The sequence below is a fragment of the Macaca mulatta genome, chromosome 16, assembly GCF_049350105.2.
Source record: "Macaca mulatta isolate MMU2019108-1 chromosome 16, T2T-MMU8v2.0, whole genome shotgun sequence".
In the NCBI taxonomy this organism is placed as follows: domain Eukaryota; kingdom Metazoa; phylum Chordata; class Mammalia; order Primates; family Cercopithecidae; genus Macaca; species Macaca mulatta.
In genome coordinates, this window is record NC_133421.1 from 22,680,969 (window position 1) to 22,698,941 (window position 17,973).

Here is a 17,973-nt window from a genome sequence, read left to right on the forward strand (position 1 = left end):
AGATGATTTTGTCCAACTGTAGACCAATGTAAATATTGTGCATTTACAAGTTAACTGTCTAAGCACATTTGCAATGGACTAGGCTAAGCTACGGTGTTCGAAAGGTTAGGTGCATTCAATGCATTTTTGGCTTGGAATATTTTCAGCTTACAGTGGGTTTATCAGAACATAACCCCATCATAAGTTGAGGAGCATCTTTCTCTATTTTCTCTCTCTCTCTCTTCCTCTCTCTGTCTCCATATAAATATATATACACACATACACACATATATGTATGTATACACACATATATGTAAATATACACACACATATATATACATGCTGTGTGTGTGCATATATATAGAGAGAGACAACTCTGTTCTCTGAGTGTGTGTATATATGTATATGTGTGTGTGTGTGTGTATATATATATGCACAGAGAGAGAAAAGAGAGAAAGAGAAATCAAATCATCCATGGCTACATTTGAGAATAGATTTGTGTAATGATCTTTATTTTACCAATCAAAAAGGTAATGAAGAAATGGAACAGACAAAAACAAGTACCAAGCAATATTATACTTAATTAAGGTTTTTCTCTTTTGATTTAATGACTAGACTTATTATAACTACTTCTTACAAAATAAATTATTGAGCAGAACACAGATTTGTTGAGGACCAGGAATTTTCAGACATTCAGAAGTCTGTCCTAGTCTATCCTCTGGGTCTAATGGAAAGTTACTTGCTCAATGTTTATATGAGCCAGGAACCAGCAGAAGTGGGTGCATAACTTCAGTGAAAACACAGGGAAATTTTAGAGGGTGATGGCTATCGGAAGTCGAGTTGCATATCTGGAAGCCATCTCTTCCTTGATTCGTGACTTTAAGGACAAGTGGACATTTTTGAAAAGGTACATGGTAGTTTCTTTATAGTTTGGCACAGAGTTACTGTGGACTCAGGGTATCCCAGACACAGGGAGCAAAGTGGGTGGCAGAGGAATCTAAGGGTGGTTCATGATGACTGTTTGATCCAGCAGACATTTTTTACACTTCTAAAAGTTTGGCATTTTATGGCCTATTTAGTCATTTAAATCCTCCTGGGCTTTGACCAGCAGAAGTGAGTGAATAGCTACAGAGCAGTTCAACCTGAATTTCCAATTGCAAAAAAGAAAAAGTGAGGGGGCAGGGGTTTGCTGGTGAATGACAGTCTCTTCATGAGCTTCCCTGAAAAATAAAACAAAATTAAAGTTAAAATAAAACAAAATTAAAGACTACTGAAAACTAATCTAATAATATTGACATTTCTTCCCCCAAAATATCAGCTTTAAAGAACTGAATAGAGGGTGGTGGAGAGACTGAGCTTTCCTTTGTTATTGTTCTCTTTTGATCATTTCATTGCTCCTACTTTATTTTAATAATGCATCCAAAGACTGATTGACCCTCTGTCTCCCACTTTAATAAAGGTTCATTAGTGCATTAGGAGAGATTTGAAACTGAGCCCAGTAGAGTCAGCAGAGACAAGTTCCTAACAGCCATTCAGCACATTTTGAAAAGCGCCAAGCTAGCAACTTGGAAAAGAGCCACCAATAAAATGTGGGTGTACTTGTGTCCATGGAGCCCCAGTGGACAGACAAAGCACCCCCACTGCCAGGAGGGGCAACGTGGCTCACTGAAAATGTTCAAGGCAAAGATTGTTGTGTCTACTTTGAGCCAACCCCAAGAAAATAAATATAGCCCATCCACATGGAAAATAAGGGAGAAACTGATGACCACATATATTATTATAATCAAAATAAGTGAATAAGTGCAGCCACTTGTGCTACTTTGGAATCCCAGCATCCTCTTTGAAATCTACAAGCCCTTCTCAATCGTAGCAGGCCCCACACTCCTACCTGGCCTACAGAGGGGTCAATCACTGGTGTTTGTAAGCACGCAGGTGGTTTATACCTCAATGCTTCACTTCCTTCTAAGCCTTCTCCAAGAGTGAAACTAAGGAGGGAGCTGTTGACTTCATCCTTTTTCCGTTTCCACAGGTTTTATCAAAATTATTTCTGATTATATTTGCAATATGTACACAAAAATTCTACTTCTATTAGTATTACGAATACGTTAACAAGCTAACAATTGAGCACTTGTGAATTTTTCTCAGAACGTTACAGCCGTTAGCTCATTTAATATTCAGAATCCTGTAACACACTATAACCCATGCTCTTGATTGTCTGATTTAAGCCGTATCTATAATCTCCTTTCTCTCCCAAATTCAAGCAAAGGTGGTCAGAAGACACAAATCAGGCCCATAAGTGAGTTTCTGCTTATTGGAAATTTGAGAAAAGTGTTGATTTTCTGACAAAAAGGCCAACTCAGCTAAAATTCTCCCATGTCTCTTTTCCCTTCTTTTTGTATGAAAAGTAGAATCGCACACACGGTATGGCAGAGACAAAAAACCTCATTTCTCTCACACTATTGATCAACAGCACCTGCTCTTTGGGTTTCTCTTTGTTTAAGCTACTGTAAGTCATACTTTCTGGTACTTTCAGGCGAAGATATTCCTATCAGATGCCATTTACTGGTGAGGAAGCTGATACATGATGAAATGAAGCCATCTATCCAAGATCACCCAGGTGGGAAGTGCAAAAGCTTAGCTTAAACTCAAACTCTTTTTTCCCGGAGCCCACATTACTAACCACTATGGCATGCTGTGATGCCCTTGGCAACCATTAGATTAGAAATAAGGACATTCTAGGCTGGCCCGGTGGCTCACACCTATAATCCCAGCACTTTGAGAGGCCCAGGTGGGCAGATCACCTGAGCTCACAAGTTCGAGACCAGCCTGGACAACATGGCAAGACCCCATCTCTACTAAAAATGCACACAAAAAGAACCCAAGCATGACAGTGCATGCCTGTAATCCCAGCTACTCAGGAGGCTGAGGCTGGAGAATTGCTTGAGCCCGGGAGGCAGAGGTTGCAGAGAGCTGAGACTGCACCACTGTACTCCAGCCCGGGCAATAGAGCCAGAAAGGAAAGAAAGAAAGGGAAGGGAAAGGAAGGGAAGAGGAAGTGAAGGGAAGGGAAGGGAAGGGAAGGGAAGGGAAGGGAAGGGAAGGGAAGGGAAGGGAAGGGAAGGGAAGGGAAAGGAAGGGAAGGGAAGGGAAGGGAAGGGAAGGGGAGGGAAGGGAAGGGAAGGGAAGCTGCACACCACCACACCCAACTAATTTTGTGTTTTTAGTAGAGATGGGGTTTCACCATGTTGGCCAGGATGGTCTCGAACTCCTGACCTCAGATGATCCGCCCAGCTCGGACTCCCGAAGTGTTGGGATTTGCCACTGCGCCCAGCCTATTGTGATTCTTTTACTCAAGTTCTCTATACAACTTTTGTATTAGCTATAGAAACACAAAGTCAAGTTCTGGATCCTCTTGCCTCTGCTTGCAACTCTGTTGTCATCTTACCCATCCTGGATCTAGCCGATACTTCCCTTTAATTCTTTAATTTTAAATTATTTTAATCTGTGGAACATGCCAGTATGCCAGAAGTTTCCTAACTGTATTCATTTATATGATGTCAAGGGAAAATGGAAAGAGGAAGAAAAGAAAGGGGGTGGGAGATGAGAAAGGGAGGATGGGGGAAGGGAAGGAAAGAAAACACTGTTATAACTAATTTTACCAAAATTGATACATTGTGTTGAGGTAACCTTTTTAACTTTCTATTTGGAAATAATTTTTAACATTACAAAAAGTCACAAAAATAAAAATAGTACAAAGACCATCTATCCATTTAGCCTTTACCCAGATTTTGCTGCTGTTAACAGTTTATTCCCATTTGCTTTGTCATTTGCAATAGATGATAGATGATCAATAGATTAGTAGATTAATAGACTGACAGATGATTGATAGACAGACAGATAAATAGATAATTTTTTTCTGAACATTGTTTTTTACCCCTAAATACTTCAGTGTATCCTAAGGGATATTCTTTTCTACAACCACCATGGGCTTATCAACTTCATACATTTGCATTGATACAATAATTTTTTCTACTCTAACAATCATATTCTAGTTTTGTCCATTGACCAAATAATGTCCTTTCTTGCGTTTTCTCCCACCAGTGCAGAATTGGTAGAGCTTCATTATAGAAGCGTTTGTTGCTGCTGTTGCTGCTGCTGTAACTGTTTATATATTAGTTCAATTATTTGATGAAAAACTGTTAGCCCTTGAATAGGGGCCAACCTGTGGATAGCCCTTATCAGGACTCAGGCTTCCAAGAGCAGTTCATACTTGACCTCATCTCTTCCATGCCTACCCTCTGTTTCATCCTTTCCACTCTTTTTTGTTGCAGAAAGAAACAAACAGCAGGGCTCGCTTTAGAGCCAGGTGAGCTGGGCTCCTCCCTCAGTCCTCACGATTCAGGGGCCCATGAAAATGTCTTTCATGATAGTTTCTGAGAACCCCTCCCACCCCCAACCCTCTGGTTCCTGGGCCTGGCTGGAGCTGGTAGTGTGGTCTGGGCAGGTTTCCTGAGCTCAAATGGGGATTTGCTTGTACCCAGTCCCCTTTCCTTCCCCTTTAGAGTTCTTTCCAAACCACTTTCTTATGCACGAGGTGGGCTTGACATTCCAAAGAGCTCCAGAAATCGTGCCTGCAAAGTCATCCTGGGGCCCTGGGACTGACTTCCAGTTCTAGAAAAGCAGCCTAGGGAGTGGATTGATTCTGCTGACTGGCACAGGATTGCTGTCATGGGATGGTGTGTGATTGGGCCACCAGAATGGTGCTGACATCCTGATTTTGAATGATTCTCACTCACTCGGTCACAGGATGAGTTCAGGACCCTGGGCTTCCAACAGGCATCAGCCAGCCCTTGGATTCGAGCTGCATGCGAGGTTTCCTGCCTCCTCAGTTATCCCCCTTGCTGCTACTGTGGTGTTGCCTCTGCTCTGCAGCACCCGCCGTGGCAGGCAAGGTTTATGCTGTGCACCTGCTGCTGCTGAAACCCAGGGCCATCGCCCCATTCCTCTGCAGGCTGCACCACAGTGCTCGAGGGTGGCTTCACCCACCTCCTCCAAGGGCTTTCCAGATGGTTGTTCTGCAACACCAGCAGGCTCTTCCAATCCATGTTCATTCTTTCCTCTAGCTGATGCGGTGCCTGGCCCTCCCAGGTTAAGCTGAGAGAGATAAGGGTCAGGGATTCCTTGCATAAATGGGATCACTCTTCTTGCTCCACCACTGGAAACAGTGTGAGGAAACCAGGGGTGCAGTCAACATGAAAAGAGATCACATTTTAGGAATGCTGTCATTACAGCCTCAAGGGTTCAAGAGAAGACATGGTTGGAAAATGTGTTGTCCTATATTTATACCATAAAGTTCCAAAGGGTAAATTTAACATGACCATAAAATAAATGACTGTGCACATTTTCCTGCATACTCTGTGCATTTGTGGCCATCTTCAAAGAAATACGGGCATAACCTCTTAAAACGCCATCGGAAGCCAGTATTCACAGGTAGCAGGATAGATGGTACAGCATCGTGAGTAATGATGTAGCCAGCACGAAACAAATAGCATTGGGGACTTTAGAGGCAAGAAGAGTCAGAATGCCTCAACACGAACAGGTTCTGACAAGCTATAGGTCTTGAATAGTAACAAAATTGCTACCCTTTTCTCACAGTGGGAAATATGAATTACCCAGGAACAGCACATTTGACAATAACTAATATGAAGAGATGATTTCTGGATCCAGAAGGAAAGAGGTAGTGTCGGGATGGTACAAAGAATTATCAAGTAGTCTGGACAATAAACAAATACATCAGCACCTCTTTACCCGTCATTCTAAATCTTCAGTGATCAACCACTAAACCTCATATATGTTTAAAATTTTGCAAAACATTTTTCAAAGGAATTGCTTGTATAAATGGGAGACCCACACAAAATAATACTTGCCCAGAGTCCCACACATCCTAGTGTGGGCCCTAAAGAGGTAGACACGTTCTCCATGTCCTAATTCTAAGAAGGCCATCACAAAGCGTGAAAGCATTCCAAAGACAACTCAGTTTTTCTTACATCTTGATCAATTCCCATTGACTTTTAAGCATTGTAGAAAGTAGAAAAAATTACAACTGGAAAATGTGCCTGGAATACAGGGAGATACCCACTGAAACTTGAGACCAGAATAAGAGAGACTGACTTCAGCTCAAAACAGTGAAGTCTCCAAGGCCACATGCACACTCTTTGAACAAGGAAGAAAATATGGCTGTGCAGTTGCACAACTTGAGGAATAGCACATGGGGACGGGCTGCCAGTCTAGCTAGAGAAGGAAGTATACAATCCCATTACTGCAAGCTAAGGAGAAGGACAATTCATCATGACAAGGTTCTGTGGCAGTGTCTAAGGAGTCACTATACTTTATTCAATAGTAAAACAGAACTCAGAAAAGAAGCTGATCTGTTTTCACAACTAGGTGAGTCCTAGTCACCTGTTCCTTGGAAACTGCTTCATTTTCTTTCTGCTTCTTTTGTGCGACACTCACGTTTTCTTCCCCTTCTCCCTGGGTCTCCTGTTCTGCAGGATTAGAGCTCAGCCCAAAGCGGTATGTTCTGTTCCTCCCCAGCAGCAACACTTCCACGTTCGGAAGTGCCAACCTATGCGCAGTTCTTCTCATGTCAGTTTCATTGTTCCTTCCCTCCTTTGCTTTGTGATAATTATGCCTATTGGTATCTCCATTTATTTTTCCAAAGAGCACTAAGAAATGTATAACCCCAGAGCAACAGAAGCACAACCCACCACTACCTCCTTTTTTTTTTTTTTTTTTTTTTTTTTGGAGTCTTTGGCTAGGATCAAGTTACCATTTGCTGTCTTCATATGCTGGCAGGAAGAATTACAGAAATAAATAAGTTAACCCTCACCTCAACAATTACCGGAAACCATGATTAATTCAAACAAAAGATATGTGCAGTGACTTTAACATTCAGAAGGGCCAAATTATGCTCTCCTTTCTTTATTGAGTAAAGCATACTCTGCTAAGGACAGCCTAATTTCTGTGTTTCTGTCACTTAATTGGTAATAGAGGATGGCTACAACTTTTTTTGGAAAACTTCAGACATGACAGAGAAAAAGAACAAAAAATTAAAGAAAACAAAGAGTATGGTAAAACTGTGAGAGGGAAAGGAGGAAACAGAAAAAATGAAAGAAAGAGGTATGTCTGATAGGATGAAGAAGGAGTCAGTTCCACGTAGATAGAGAGACTCTTGGGATATGGTTTTTGCCAGATGCCATATATGTTGTATATGCAACTGGGATAGCAATAGCAGAGGTTGTTTTGAAAATGAATTGTCTAATGGGAATTTGCTGCACGCCTGTCTTACGTCATGTGTAAGGAACATTTCAAGCCCAGTGGTTACACATCAGCATTATCTTTTATTGTTACATGTCAGTGTCCCTCTTTAAATCACAATGAGGGCTGGGATGCAGGAAAAATGAAGCCTGGGTTCACCTAGCACAATACCCTTTTTTCTCAGCAAGTCTATTAACATAACAATTGTGCCAAATGTCATAATACAAATGCCAACAGACAGCTGGACACGGAGGCTCCTGTAATCCCAGCACTTTGGGAGGCCAAGATGGGAGGATTCTTTGAGCTCAGGAGTTCAAGACCAGCCTGGGCGACATAGTAAGACCTCATCTCTACTAAAAATAAAAAAATAAAAATTAGCTAAGCATGGTGGTATGTGCCTGTAATCCCAGCTACTCAGGAAGCTAAAGTGGGAAGATCATTTGAGCCCAGTAGTTCAAAGCTGCAGTGAGCTCATATGACTGCACTCCAGCCTGGGTGACAGAGCAAGGTGCTGTCCAAAAAAAAAAAAAAAAAAAAAAAAAAAAAGCCAACCAAAGAATTTGAACACATTGTTTTTATTCTGGCTTTACAAGGAATTTCAGTATATGAAGAGATTTCCTTGCTTAAATTATTTTGCTAAAATATTTAAATAATAGCTGGCATTAATGAGTGAGTGTGATGTTCTAGGTATACTTTCAGGTACCTTAACTGTAATAATTTATGGAAACCTTACAATAGGTCTACCTTCATTTTGCAAATGAGGAGACTGAGGCTCAGAGAGACTAAGCAACCTTCCCAAAGTTTCCCATCTGGTAAGTATGAAGCTGGCTTACAATCACAAAGCAGCTTATTTGAAGCTACTTTTGAACTCTCAGATATTCCAACACATTAAATCAATTAGCATCAACTAGCATTTCTAATGACTTTTTGATTTGGTTCTACTTGCTGCATCTGCAGTTACTGTCATTCATCCACAAACTAAATATGCTTTGTCACTCTCCTGATTTTTAAAGTGCTCTCTTCTCCTGAACTTGACAAAAGCTGAATATTCATTCAGGAAGCAAATAACTGGTGAAATCTATTAAACCATCCGTGCCACAGATCTGAAACTGTCATGGGTAGTTTAGTAATTTTTGAGAATCCACAATGCCCTTAGAACTGTACAGAAGATGAAAGAATATTATCTCTACCTCACCCTCTTAAAAAAGCCAGAGAAAAACCCAGCAGAACTTCTTGTTCCTGTATCTGCTGGCACATCATATGCTTTTAGATATGATCATCGAGACAAGCAGTGTTTCATTTTTCATTTTAAGCCCCACCCTATAACCAGCAGAAGAGAAAGTTTTCTAAATCATGCAGACCCATGTTACTTTTCCAGTGGAGCTGGCGAGGGAGTAAGGTGCTGTTTTTAATTCTGGAAACCAGCACACACAATAGAAGTCTGATCCTACAAAACCATACCTCTGGGATAGCATCACCTTTCAGTCTCATAACATTTAATTGCCTATTTAATTCACACTTCTAGAGTATAATTACAGGTTAATATCACATTTGCACACAAACTTCACACAGACACAATAAATCAATTACAGCAGCCTGAAAAGTCAAAGACACATCTCTGAGGTATCTACTTATCCGTAAGCCTGTTTAGAAAAACTTCCCTTCCCTTTTTAGTTTGTCTCCAGGGCTAATGCTTAAATCCAGAAGCCTGAACTTTCCCATCATTTCCACATCTCTTTTACTCGAGGAGAGCTCCAAACTCCGTTTTAGGACTTTTTCTCAAACAGGTTCTCTTAATGGTAATATTCAAATAAAGGTAGAAATATTTCAATATTAATAATTAGTCTTTAGTGGGCTTTATCATTTGCAATTTACTACCTCATATATTTTTCTTGTAACACACCAAGCAACCCTGTGACATGTCATGTGAGTGACTTGTGATTATCAGCATTTTACACATAAAAAAATGTGACCTGAGAGAGGCGATGTAATATTATTACTGGTTACATGGCTGGGAGATATTACAGTCAAGATTCATACCTAGGTTTTCCGAGGCTGAAATGTTCAGCAAAAATCCACTTTAATATAATCAGGCCATATGCACACACATTTTATTACACAAAAATCTAGAAAATATCCCAAGAGTAGATTGTAAGCATTCCCTGAGGTATTTTCTATGAATTCAAGCATACTACAGCTACCACCACATAAAAGACAGATGTGAAACCAGACTCAAAATGAAAACCAACAGAACTATTTTTATTGCCCACGCTTTGTATAAAAAGCAAGAGGAGAAAAAAGCCTGAAGATCAAATGACAAAGAACTTTCTAAATCTGTCACTTTGTAACATATTGCTAAATTCTTGTTCTCTTTGTCCCAACATGTTAAAAGTCTGCCTTCTACAGAAGATTTTATGTTCTTTCTCTGTCTCTCAATACTCTACCTTCTCGAGTGCAATAGGAGAATGACAGGGTGACTGATTAATACACGCAAAATATCAAAAATGTGTAAGACATGTGTAAAGAGAATTTTTTTTGTCTTTGACATTGTTTGTGTTCCTCCCATTTATACTAATTTTTCAGCTATGGGTATTGTATTTTGAAGATCCAGCATACTGCAAAGCCAATTAAATACAGAGGACATAACTTTCGCCTTGGGAGATGCACAGGTGCCCACAAAACCCGCCCCTGAGTTGCCCCTTTCTCTATGTCTGCATTTCAGACCATCTCTAAAACATTTGTGGGCAGCTCATAATTCTTGCCAAATCCATATTTAACCTTCTGCAGTCACATTAGTGGACATGGCTTCGGCATTCGTTGCCTAGAAAACAGATCAATAGACTCTGCATTTTGAAGGGCATCAAATCCTCCCGGTCTGGAACAGAGAGGCGGTGGGCCTGAGAAGAGCCAGCAGCAGTCAGATTGAGCCTCACGGCGCTGCCTGCACTGGACCGAACAGAACCTTTCTGGGACTTGCTGGGCATCCCTCGCCTAGCGGGGGCTAAGTTGCTGTGCTTCTCCTGGGCACTCAGAAATGCATCAGCCTGGGCCAGCAAATCAAGGCCGAAGCGCAAACGAATTACAGTCTGTGTGTGGCCAGAGCAATCCCAACGACTCCCTTGATTAAACTTCAGAGGGGTTTCAAAACGTCTGCAGGCAGACGCGTTCCAGCCCAGCTGTCTTTTCTCCCTTTAGCATCTTCAACAAACTGTTGGGCAAGATTACAGGAGAGTCTCCCTTTCCCTATTATATATTTCTGTAACAATTTGAGTCTCTTTAAATGATAAGCAGATATCCTTCTTATCAGAAAAAAATGCTTAAAAATTACCTCCAGCTCAATATTCTTTTTTATCATTGCTGTATCTGAATAACACATTCAAATGAAAACTGTGTTGCCTCTGTTTGAGTCCCAATCATTAAGGGCTGAGCTGCTTCCAAAGACCATGAAGAATGTGCTTCTGTTCAATTTAAATGATTATCTCAATGTGGAATACGAGTAGGTTTTGTTGGGGTCTTTGAAACCGTTTCTGGGTCACATATCATAAAGTCTGAGCCATTCACAACCACGAATAAAATGACAAGTTGTAAATGAGTAAAATGTAAAATTGCATGCACTGCAATTTGACACTTTCATTCAAAAGCTGAAAAATCTGTCTTAGTTCCTTCAATAGACAGAGCTGGAAATATTCCAGCAAACTATATGTTTGTTTTATAAATAAAACACACCATATCACATATCCAATGTCAAAAATGCTCTTGACTCTACCTTCAAAGGCTACCTCAGACCTAACCACTGCTCACTCCTTCTACTGCTTCCATACTGGCTCAAACCATTCTCCCTCACCTAGATCATAGACAATTTGTGATTCTGTGTAGCTCCTTAAATGTCTATTCCAAACACATGACCCTCTGAAAACATAAGTCAGATCATGTCACTGCTCTGCCCAATACCCTACAATGGCTCCCTAGTTTCCTCTGAGGAAGAGCCAACACCCATAAAGGCCACCAGGCCCTCCTTGAATTGCCCCCGTTAGAGCTCTCCTCATCCCTGATCCGGCATAATGGCTTCTTGCTGTCCTCAATTATGCCTTGGCTGCAGCTCCTCTCTGCCTACAAACCTCTCCTCTACATATCTGCATAGCTAACTCCCTTTACTTCTTCATATCTTTGCTCAAATTATCCCATTTCAGTGAGGCTTTCCCAGACATCCCTATTTAAATGGTAACCACTGCCTTTCTTCTTCCCCCACTACCCCACTCCACTGTTCCCTGTTGCCATAGCATTTCGTCTTTTCTGGGATATTATATAAATTACCATTGTATTATGGTGATTGTGTATCATCTGCCTTTGTTCATTTGGTTCACTTGTATATCTCAAATCACCTGGAACCATACTTGACCCATAGTAGGGGCTCAGTAAATATTTGGTAATGAATGTTGAAAGAAAGACGAGTTGGAAATGGCTAAAATTATGCTATCCTTTACCAATATATTCCATTGTAAATTTTGGAATTTCCTTTTTCTTACATACAGTTCTTAATATTGATTTACCTCTCCAACATAATCCACAAGGGAATAAAAGAAGGTTCAATTCCTCTCTTTCTATTCCAACCAAAGTTCCACTTTTTGAAGAGAGAAAGTGGAAACTAGGCCTGTGAGATCAAATTTTCCCCACTGTGCATAAATGTTTGCATATGTGTATCTGTTATTAGAATGGCCTCATCAATTGTAACAGCAGGTCAGAGAAAGCCAAGTGAGCTATCCAAATTCAACTGAATGTCATCTTAAATACTATCCAAAATTCAACTGAATATCATCTTAAATATTCATCAGAGTTGTAAGGTCTTAAGACCATGAAAGAATGCAGAATCACATCAAGAAAAAAAATCTTTACCACTTAATAGAAACTATACTTTTAAATATCTTGAGATTCCATCAATTGTCTTTAGATGGTACAATGGTCTTAAGAAGTCAAGGAAAAAATATATTTACAACTCTTACAAAACAAAAAAAATTAAGTTCCATCAGGTGATCAACCTGGATAAAATCTGCAGATTTCTGTGAATAAAGAGAAGAACTGAGGAGCTATGTGAATAAAACTTCAAGCCAGAGGAATGAGCTACAGGACCAAAGAGGCCCACCCTTATTACATTTCAAAGTCCATGAAATGACAACTGTAACAAGGGGCTCCATGTATTCCATTGTGATCATTCACAAGACTCCAGTCTTAAGTAACCTGAATTAACTATCTTCCATAAATTGGGAAGCATCTTTTAACCTCGGGAAAATATAGCATTACCAAAGAAAATTTTAAGAGCCTGAAAATCATGGCATATTATTTGTGTTAAAACAGAATCTAGAGGCCAGATATGGTGGTGTGCACCTGTAGTCTCAGCTACTCATAGGGCTGCGGTAGAAGGATCACTTGAGCCCAGGATTTTGAGTTCCGCCTGAGCAATGTAGCAAGATCCCACCATTAAAATTTTCTTTAAAAATTTTTCATTAAAAAAAAAATAATGTATTTATGCCTATAATCCCAGCACTTTGGGAGGCCAAGGCAAGCAGATTGCTTGAATCAAGAAGTTTGAGACCAACCTGGACAACATAGTGAAACATCTCTACAAGAAAATACCAAAAAAATCGCTGGGTGTGGTGGCATATGCCTGTAGTGCCAGCTACTCAGGAGGTTGAGGCAGGAGGATCACTGGAATCCAGGAGGCAGAGGTTGCAGTGAGCCAAGATCACACCACTGCACTCCAGCCTGGGTGACACAGTGAGACCCTGTCTCAAAGAATAATAATAGTAACAATGTAGAAGAATGCCTGACACACACAAAAAAGGTGTTCAATAAACATTGGCCATCAAATCTATATGCATTTAATGTGCTTCTCATGAAAAACTTCTCAAATCAAACATTTTGAGGTACTTGGAATGATTTGGCCTGTTGAACTGACAATCTTATAATGTTCATTTAAAATGTATGTTTGAGTCATTGACTTAAACTTCAGGTCTTAAGATAAAATCATGCTAAGTCTGGGCGTTATATTAGAATATCAAAGATAATTAAGGCTCTCCTTATTAAGTGTATTTTTATATTTATAATAGTTATTTAGGATGAGGGAAAGTTTTATTTGTTAAGACAGATAACAAAATTAAAGTAAAAACTTTAAGATGTAGAAATGCTAACTTAGTAGAGTAATATACTAGGATGGATGGGGTTTATCTAGGTCTGTAAATGGAACCAACATTATTCCCAGGCCCTTTAGAAATTATTGTGAAAATCTGCTAAGTAGAATAGAATAGAATAAAATAAGAAAGTTTGTAAACTGAACTTTAAAGATTCAAAAACAACTGGAGTTTTGAATTCTCAACTTTCATAAACTAAATACTAGTTGGTTCAAAATAAAAGTAGACAATTTATCTTTTCTAAATTTTGTGCACATTTCTGCACTCAAAAAACACTTAGGAAGGGTAAAAAAATAATGATGATGAAAACCCAAATGTGTGACTTCTAACCAAGGAAAGCTGGTGTCAGGGAAGTGGGGTGTCCTCAATGTGCAGGGACTGAAGAGGCAATGAGTGGGTAGGGAATGGGTGGGAATAGTCGCAGTCTAGACAAGTGGCCCAAAAATAATAGTGTTATGGGCAGAAAGGGAAATTTTCCCTGAACAAGAAAAACAATAATAATAATCATCATCATCACAAAATACTCAAAGTGCTCCAGACACCATGAATGAGAAAGAAATGAACCCAGGTAGGACTTGCCAGACTGGGAAGGGAAGGAAGTTGCCCAATGCAGCTGTGGAGAACCACAGCTGTGACAGAGAACAGAGTCAGGGACTCTGGATCTGAGCACCCTTGCTGTCTGCAAAGACTCCCTTTATCCCGAAACCATGCTGTTGCAGCCACGACTAAACCAATGGGATTTCTTGGTAGACACTCCATAACACATATTTAAGAGTGAATGTGTGTGGATGTAACTTTCTGTTAACAAGTTCATTCTCCAGGACATTTTAAAAGATCTAAAAGAACTCTAAACACCAAATGCTAAAAGCTTTCTTGAATTCCGAAGGGTATGTACCATAAATCTAGTAAAATTTAGTCAAAAAAACTTACAACACCGTGAATGTCTACAGGTAAATGATAATAATACTGCTGCTTGCCTTTATTTAGTTTACAAAGAGTTATTTTCTGCATTCTCTCCTCTGCTCCTCAAAATGGCTCAATTATCAGGTGGACAAATCAGGCCATTTTTAACTTGATTTTGATTAACATTTTAGTAATGTAACTAAACGCACACACAAGCAAGCACGTGCGCGCGCGTGCACACACACACACACTCATTTTCTCCTTACCTTTTGCAGGAAAAAACAGAATTCCCATTATGAATTGGCTTTCTGGGCATCGAGTAGGGAAGAGCTGCTGAAAGAGGCTGACACTGGTGGCCCTGGGCCTGGTTAATATCCCTCTGTCTGGGAAAGGGTTGGATTCTCCTTTTGGATTTCAGACAATATAGATCTCTAAAACTGTGTGGCTGCTGTGAACAGTAAATTTCCCAAGGTGGGGGCCACCTCTCTGGCCAGCCAGGTGACCTTCCCTGGGTGAGCTTAACCCTATTCTCTCCTTTAATGCCTAGGTAGAGGAAACATTAATTCTGCATTTCAATGTAATGGAATGAAAAACATTCCGGACTGGAAGATTTTGGCTTCTCACCCACTGGCTGGGTGATTTTAGGCCACTCGCTTTATCTTAGGTGTGTTTTCTCGTGTATAGGATGAAACATTTTACAAATATGAATATGAAAATATGAGTGTTGATAATATGAATTTGAAAGTACCAATATTGTTATAAAAACATCAGCAAAAATCTTAAAATAGTAAAAGCTTCAAATAGAGTCACCTGGAAGGCTTGCTAAAATACAGATTTCTGGGTATCACCCCAAAGTCTTCCATTCAGGAGGTCTTGGTGCAGCAGAGAATTTACATTTCTAGCAAGCTTCCAGATATTGCTGATGTTACTGGTCCAGGGACCCCATTTTGGTTTACTTTTTTGTTTTGTCTTAGAGTCAGGGAGTACATGTGCAGGTTTGTTACATGTGTGTATTTCATGATGCTGAGGTTTGGTCTTCTAACGATCCTTTTGGTCTTCTAATGATCCTGTCACATAAGTAGTGAACATAGTACCCAATAGGTTGTTTTCTGACCCTTGCCCCACTGGCACCCTCCCCACTTTTGGAATCTCCAGTGTTTGTTTGTTTGTTTGTTTTTGAGATGAAGTCTCACTCTGTTGCCCAGGCTGGAGTGCAGTGTCACGATCTTGGCTCACTACAACTTCTGCCTTCTGGGTTCAAGCAATTCTCCTGTCTCAGCCTCCTGAGTAGCTGGAACTACAGATGCGTAGAGATGGGGTTTCACTATGTTGGTCAGCCTGGTCTCAAACACCTGACTCCAAGTGATCAGCCTGCCTTGGCCTCCCAAAGTGCTGGGATTACAGGTGTGAGCCACTGCGCCTGGCCCCCCCCAGTGTTGATTGTTCCCGTGTTTGTGTCCATGTGTACCCAATGATAAGCTCCCATTTATTAGTGAGAACGTTTGGTATTTGGTTTTCTGTTTCTGAGTTAATTCACTTAGGATAATGGCCTCCAGCTGCATCCATGTTGCTACAAAGGACATGATCTCATTTTTTATGGCTGCATAGTAGTCCATGGTGTATATGTACCACATTTTCTTTATCCAATCGACCATTGATGGGCACCTGGGCTGATTCCATGTCTTTGCTAATGTGAATAGTGCTGTAATAAACATATGAGTCCAGGTGTCTTTTGGTGGAAGGATTTATTTTCATTTTGGTATATACCCAGCAATAAAATTGCTGGGTCATATGGTAGCTCTATTTTTAGTTCTCTGAGGAATCTTCAAACTGCTTTCCACAGGGGCTGGACTCATTTGCATTCCCACCAACAGTGTATAAATATGCACAGACTACACTGAAAACCACTGGAATAAGCTGCTAAGACAGTCCTGTATTCAACGAATTTGTAAAATGGGATTGATAAATTGTCTTGAGTTGTGAAGAAAAGAGTACACATTGTTGCTATGTACTCCTGTAACCAGCCAGCAAGTTCTCCTTGCCCACTTCCTAGATAGAGTCTATATATCCAGACAGAAATTGCAATAGAGAAAGAGTCAAATTCATGCAGAGCTGGCTGTAGAGGAGACCAGAGTTTTATGATTACTGAAATTACTCTGAATTTGTTTGGCTGCATGTTTAGTGGCATGACTCCTAAACCACAATTTCTAATCTTGTGGCTAATTTGTTAATCCTACATCGTGAGTCTGGCCCCCAGGCAAGAAGGGGACTTGTTTTGGGAAAGGGCTGTTATTATCTTTGCTTCACAGTTAAACTAAAAACTAAGTTTCTCCCATAAAATACCCAGGAATCCAACTTAAAAGGGATGTGAAGACCTCTTCAAGGAGAACTATAAACCACTCTTCAAAGAAATAAAGGAGGACACAAACAAATGGGAAAACATTCCATGCTCATGGATAGGAAGAATCAATATGATGAAAATGGCCATACTACCCAAGATAATTTATAGATTCAATGCCATCCCCATCAAGCTACCAATGACTTTCTTCACAGAATTGGAAAAAACTACTTTAAAGTTCATACGGAACCAAAAAAGAGCCCGCATTGCCAAGACAATCGAAGCAAAAAGAACAAAGCTGGAGGCATCATGGTACCTGACTTCAAACTATACCACAGGGCTACAGTAACCAAAACAGCATGGTACTAGTACCAAAACAGAGATATAGACCAATGGAACAGAACAGATGCCTCAGAAATAGCACCACACATCTACAATCATCTGATCTTTGACAAATCTTACAAAAACGAGAAATGGGGAAAGGATTCCCTATTTAATAAATGGTGCTGGGAAAACTGGCTAGCCATATGTAGAAAGCTGAAAATGGATCCCTTCTTTACACCTTATACAAAAATTAATTCAAGATGGATTAGAGACTTAAATGTTAGACCTAATATCATAAAAACCCTAGAAGAAAACCTAGGTAATACCATTCAGGACATAGGCATGGGCAAGGACTTCATGTCTAAAACACCAAAAGCAACAGCAACAAAAGCCAAAATTGACAAATGGGATCTAATTAAACTAAAGAGCTTCTGCACAGCGAAAGAAACTACCATCAGAGTGAACAGGCAACCTACAGAATGGGAGAAAATTTTTGCAATCTACTCATCTGACAAAGGGCTAATATCCAGAACCTACAAAGAACTCAAACAAATTTACAAGAAAAAAACAAACAACCCCATCAAAAAGTGGGCAAAGGATATGAACAGACATTTCTCAAAAGAAGACATTCATACAGCCAACGTACACATGAAAAAAATGCTCATCATCACTGGCCATCAGAGAAATGCAAATCAAAACCACAATGAGATACCATCTCACACCAGTTAGAATGGCAATCATTAAAAAGTCAGGAAACAACAGGTACTGGAGAGGATGTGGAGAAATAGGAATACTTTTACACTGTTGGTGGGATTGTAAGCTAGTTCAACCATTGTGGAAAACAGTACGGCGATTCCTCAAGGATCTAGAACTAGAAATACCATTTGACCCAGTCATCCCATTACTGGGGATATACCCAAAGGATTA

At 40.1% G+C, this 17,973-nt stretch overlaps 1 protein-coding gene across 1 annotated transcript in view; it reads left to right on the forward strand.

The window, feature by feature from the left end:
* Positions 1 to 800: 800 nt before the first annotated feature.
* LOC144335557 (cell division cycle and apoptosis regulator protein 1-like) overlaps positions 801 to 17,973 on the forward strand; it is a 29,412-nt gene continuing 12,239 nt past the window's right edge. Inside the window, 3 exon segments of the mRNA XM_077971029.1 lie at positions 801 to 886; positions 4,311 to 4,345; positions 4,912 to 5,048. Coding sequence (XP_077827155.1) covers positions 801 to 886; positions 4,311 to 4,345; positions 4,912 to 5,048 — 258 coding nt within the window.